The 5,082-nt window shown below is 56.7% G+C and overlaps 1 protein-coding gene across 1 annotated transcript; it reads right to left on the bottom strand.

Moving 5' to 3' along the window:
• Positions 1 to 820: 820 nt before the first annotated feature.
• Positions 821 to 2,802, bottom strand: DLX2 (distal-less homeobox 2). Its single transcript, XM_049888993.1, has 3 exons — positions 2,388 to 2,802; positions 1,721 to 1,905; positions 821 to 1,225 (listed from the first exon to the last, which is right to left on the bottom strand). Exons 1-3 carry the CDS (start codon positions 2,800 to 2,802, stop codon positions 821 to 823), a joined length of 1,005 nt encoding a protein of 334 aa, XP_049744950.1.
• Positions 2,803 to 5,082: the final 2,280 nt, after the last annotated feature.

A 5,082-nucleotide genomic window follows, 5' to 3' on the forward strand; every position in this document is an offset into this window, starting at 1 on the left:
ATCTGCACAGACACCTTTATTTACAAACTCCGTGTCCAAGTCCAGGCTAATAATCCTGAATAGGTTTTAAAAAAGATAATTTAAACACTTTTTTTTTTTTGCAATGTCCACATATTAAAAAATCATTTTTTCTCCAACATCAAAATGAGGTCATCCGCAAAGGCACCTAAACTTTTAAAAAAATAAAAATAAAAAAAGTCCACTGGTGATTGATGAGGCGTGAGCTAAGGAGCGTTCCTGGGTCAGCGCTAAGGCGGGGAGGGGGCTCTGGGGGCTGCAAACAGCAGGGCAGGAAAAAAGCGGCGGGGCGGCCCGGGTCAAGGGGGCACGTGGGCCAGGCGGGCAGGCGGGACCCCGAGAGGTCAATCACCGAAGCAACAGGAGCTGCGCCTAGGGGCAGACGAGGAGAAGGGAGCCTCTGAGCGCCAGGACGCCTCTCGGGCGGGGGAGGCAGTCCTCTGCGGACTCAGCTAGTGGCCCCGGGCGACGACGGCGCCGGACAGGCTCGCCAGGCGGGGAGGGAGGGGAGGCAGGCCTAGGCAGGGCACCACACGGCCGAGGCCCCGGGCTCAGGTCAGCAATGCCGCCGCGGGCTACCGCCTTCGCCAAGCCGCTGCTGCCTGACTCCCCCGCAAGAGGAACTCTCGCGCATGGGGCGTGGAGACGCCTCCAGTCCCCAGTCGCTCGGTGGCCGCGCGATGGAGCAGGGCCTGGGGTAGTGGCAGTGGGCCAGCAGGAGGGAGCCTCTGGCTCTGGAGGACGAGCTCGGAAGCTAATTGGTCTCTGCTCTCTCAGTCTCTGGCTTGTAGGCTCGGTGGGGTTAGAAAATCGTCCCCGCGCTCACCGGGGCGCCCCCGCCGCCGTGGTGGTGATGGTGATGGTGATGCGGCTGCGGGGTCTGTGTCGCGTGCAGCAGCGGCGCCGTGGCCTGCAGGTGGGACGCGGAGCTGGAGGCCTGGTGATACCACGGGTAGTTGCCCAGGAAAGCCGAAGCCCCGCTGCTGGGGCTAGAGCCCGAGCTGCCTGCACCGCTGCCGCCGCTCCCTGGGCCGCCGCCGCCTCCCATCCGCGGCGGCGCGCCGAAGTCCCAGGAGGCCGGCGCCGAGACGGGCGGTGAAGCACAGGGTGGCGACGCGCTGGCTGCGGGGTGCTGCTCTGAGGGAATCTCGCCGCTCTTCCACATCTTCTTGAACTTAGACCGGCGGTTCTGGAACCAGATTTTGACCTTTTTGGAAAAAGGAGCAGAGCGTTAGCGGAGGCACCTCGGCATAGGGCAGGGGGAGAGGAGGAAGCGGAAAAGATAATGATGGCTGGCTAGAGTGAGGCACTGAACACCCAGGGCGAGTCAACAAGTCACGTGCAGCGACCTCGGAGGCTCAGATTGTTCCTGCTCTGTTGAGAGGTAATCCCAAAAGGCCCTGGACTGCTGGTGTGCGTGTGGTGACGGTGACAGCAGGAGGGCCAGTTATTTTACCCGCTTAATTAGTAGCGCGTGGATAGACAACGTGATACTGGATTTCTGCCCCAACAGTGTCCCCTTCCTTCCCTTCCACGCGGAGGCCTCCTGGGGGATTTCAGCTTTGGGCCTAGAAGTCTAGGCCGTCCGAGGCGCGGGCCTAGAAATCTTTAAAATTACTTTAAAAAACATTCCCATAAACCCGCCTGCTTTCCAGCCAGCCCAGGCCGGCGTCCCCCGCCCCCGCAGGCTGCGAGCCTCCACCTGAGTCTGGGTGAGGCCCAGAGACGCTGCCAGCTCGGCTCGCTCAGGCAGTGCCAGGTATTGAGTCTTCTGGAAGCGCCGCTGAAGAGCCGCCAGCTGGAAACTAGAGTAGATGGTGCGGGGTTTCCGAACTTTCTTTGGTTTGCCGTTCACTATCCGGATTTCAGGCTCGAGGTCCTCCTTCTCTGCAAGGAAACGCAACCGTAAGAGTCGTACAACCCCGGGAGCCCAGGAGTTCCTGCTCGCCTGCAGGGCCCGGCGGGGTACTTGGCCGGAGACGGAAGGCGGGTTCCTGGAGACGCTGCGCCGCGCCCCGGCGCAATTCGCAACGCGCGGGTCGGAGCCTCCCCAGAACCCGGCAGCTGGATCTTCCAGGGAAGAGGAAGATGGGCGCACACCGGAGAGAACAAAGCAGATGGAAAGGAAACCGGGGTTACCACGAGACATGCACTGCGCTCCCACTCGGTCTCCAAGGCCACCCGATCCCACCAGTTGTGCGCAAGGGATGTAGCTGGAGACCGGCTGCAGAGTGGAGGCTGGGGAGGGTAAAGTGCGCGGAGCCGGCGGATAGCAGGGCTCCAGTCCGAACTTCGCCCCACACATTTTTATCCCACCCACCTTAGTAACTGGACCGACTCGGCACCCTTAAAGCGAGCGTTATGCATACCAGGCTCGTTGTTGGCTGGGGAGGAACTGGTCCCATAGGGCGCGTAGGAGGTGTAGGCGGCGGTATAGCCTAGGTCGTAGCTGCTCTTGGCGGAGTAAGGGACGTTATTGAGGCCGCTGGTGTGGTACTGGTAGGAACCCATGTGCGAATAGGGCGAACCCCCGCCGCCGCCGCCGCCGCCGCCGCCCGCCGGGTGCTGCTGGTTGGTGTAGTAGCTGCTGTCGGTAGCTGTGGACACCGGGAGGGTGGGCGACTCCTGGGGCTTGTGGAGGCTGCTGCTGCTGCTGCTGCCGTTGCTGCTGCCGGGGCCGGCGCCTCCACCGCTCGGGGGCTGCTGGTGCTGATGGTACGTGCTGGAGGCCGAGATCTGGGTCGAGTGCATATCAGCCACCAGACTGTCAAAAACTCCAGTCATCCTGGCCTGGGACGGGAAAGACCAGGGGTGGCAGGCACGCGGGGGAAGCGAGGCGCCTCCTCAGTCTCTCCCAGTTCTCTCCAGCAGCCAATGCAATTACTGGGGGGGGGGGGGGGGGGGAGGAAAACAAGAAATGTGGCAACCGTCTAGGCGCCTCCTCCTCCAGGGGAGGCGATCACCGTGCGCTGCTCGGGACAGCTGCCGCCGGCCGCATCCTCTCCTCCTCTCAGCCGGCTCGGCTCCTAGCGCAACGCGGGCTCGGGTAGGGGGCGGGCAGCGGAGGGGACAGGGGTGGAGGGGCCAGACCGGGCCTCCGGGAGGCGGGAGCAGGTGAGCGGCCCCGAGCGGCTTTACGATTGTCTGCCCGGCGGGCTCCAGCAGGCTAGGCATTTAACAGTCGTCACGTGAGCGCAGGCGACGTCACCTAGCAACAGCCAATCAGAAGCGCCGGGCAGCCGGACTTGGGGGGGCCCCGGGAACGCCCGCCTGGAGGGGCGGGTGTTACCCCGAGCGCGCAGCAGCAGCCGCGGGTGATGAAGGGGCGCGGCTGAATGGGAGCAGCTAGGCGAGGGGCTTAGGGCGGGGAGGTGTCCCGGTGTCCGGCCGCCGGAGGACAGGAGCCGTGAAGAGGAAGACTCAGAGGAAGAAGCAGTGACGTCTCCCATTCCGTTCTGTATGCAAGTGTCTACCAATTCCAGGGATGCCTGTGTTCTTGTTCGAGGTCAGTTTTCAAACACATCAATCAAAATAAAGCGATGCCAAGAGCCAGGCCAACTCTAGCTCCGCTTTTCCTCCAAGTGTCTGACATTTACCCTTGTCAGTCACTCGGCACTTGACATAGTCAATTGATTTAAATGATTCATAAACCACGTAAAATAATAATACCGGTTTCCTAACCAACCCACAGGGATATTAGGACAATTAATTAGGTAATATTTAAACGATTTTTCCCTTGTTGCTTGAGAGAAAAGCTGTATAAACTCTAAGGTATTAGTTAATAACACATTTGAAACCACTTCCCCTTGTACTTTGCTGACACGCAGAGGCTCTGAGTAATTATGTGTATTTGATGGCTAATTGATACCCGAAAAATGATCTCGGGGATTTTCTCTCTGGGGTAGAAAGCTAGACCAGACTGACCAGATGGCCTTCAAAGTTCATTTTAACTCCAAATTCTGTGTACTTAAAAAAAGGAAGTGGGATGATAATTAGGTGAGAGAGTCTTCTCGATACTAGATTTATCAAGTCTCGGTAAATTTACACCAATATAGAAAGTTTTATCCCGTGCATTTCGTTTAATCCTATCTTACCAAAAAAAAAAAAAGTTTTTTTACACTTTCTCACGTTGGGCCCTATTCTGCTCTTCGACTGCAATTTCTTCTTGTTTTTTAAAAATATGAATTGGCGACCTCCTGTATATGTCTATAACTTGATGGTTGGGCATCGTGGCCCGCAGTAGGGGATACGCGTCTTTGGTGGACAAGGACGCCAAGTCTGAGGATCCTATGGCAGCTCTTGTCTAGTGGCGCCACCTGGTGGGCGGTGTGCACAGCTGCGGCGGGCCCAGTAGACAGTCTAATCGCGCCAAGGCGCCAGCCTCTGAAACCCCCCAAAAGAACAAAATAATAATTAAAAGCCACAAAATTGTGCTAGTGCGCGCCAACTGAAGCACCCCTTCCTAAAGACATAACATGTCGCCGAAAGAACTTGTTATAACAAATGCCTAATGGAAAACAAGATGATACTTTGAAAAACATGATCTTTGGTCTTCTTCCCTAGAAAAAGCAAGTGTGTAATTAAAACTCCAGAATCCACACAGCTCACCCTTGGCGGAATATCACACCTTCAAGTCTGCCTGGATTTAGTTCCCAGGCTTCCTTTTGGTTAAGGAAGGCCCGTAGATGGACAAGGGTGAATTTATTTGCCTTGACCCCGAGCTCTGCTGATGCGTTCTGGGCCCCAGTTACAAAGTTAACCTCTGCTATGTAATCAAGGTTGCGTTTTGGTATCTGGGCTACAAATTCTAGATCTTTCTTTCTGCCACCACAGTAGTAGCTGTTTTGACCTAAAGTAGACACCTTTTGAACCCCTGAAAATGAAATTTAAGAAACCTAATTGCTATAGTGTTGCTGTGTGCTCTCTGGTCCTTTGTCCCTACCTTAAACACATCCTCCAGACTTTTTCATGATGGCAAGTATGTTGTGTTTTATTTGTATGTGAGCTTCCACTAACCACCTAAGTCTGGGTGGACTGGAGCCTGGGAAATGATATCTTCCTGGA

Source organism: Elephas maximus, chromosome 6 (genome assembly GCF_024166365.1).
Source record: "Elephas maximus indicus isolate mEleMax1 chromosome 6, mEleMax1 primary haplotype, whole genome shotgun sequence".
Lineage (NCBI taxonomy): Eukaryota > Metazoa > Chordata > Mammalia > Proboscidea > Elephantidae > Elephas > Elephas maximus.

Excerpts from the sequence above, each read along its gene's own strand:
- DLX2 (XM_049888993.1), bottom strand. The coding sequence starts at position 2,802 with ATGACTGGAGTTTTTGACAGTCTGGTGGCTGATATGCACTCGACCCAG. Across the intron at positions 1,906-2,387 it reads CCCAGCCAACAACGAGCCTG|AGAAGGAGGACCTCGAGCCT; the intron begins GTATGCATAACG and ends GTTTCCTTGCAG. Across the intron at positions 1,226-1,720 it reads TGGGCCTCACCCAGACTCAG|GTCAAAATCTGGTTCCAGAA; the intron begins GTGGAGGCTCGC and ends TTTTCCAAAAAG.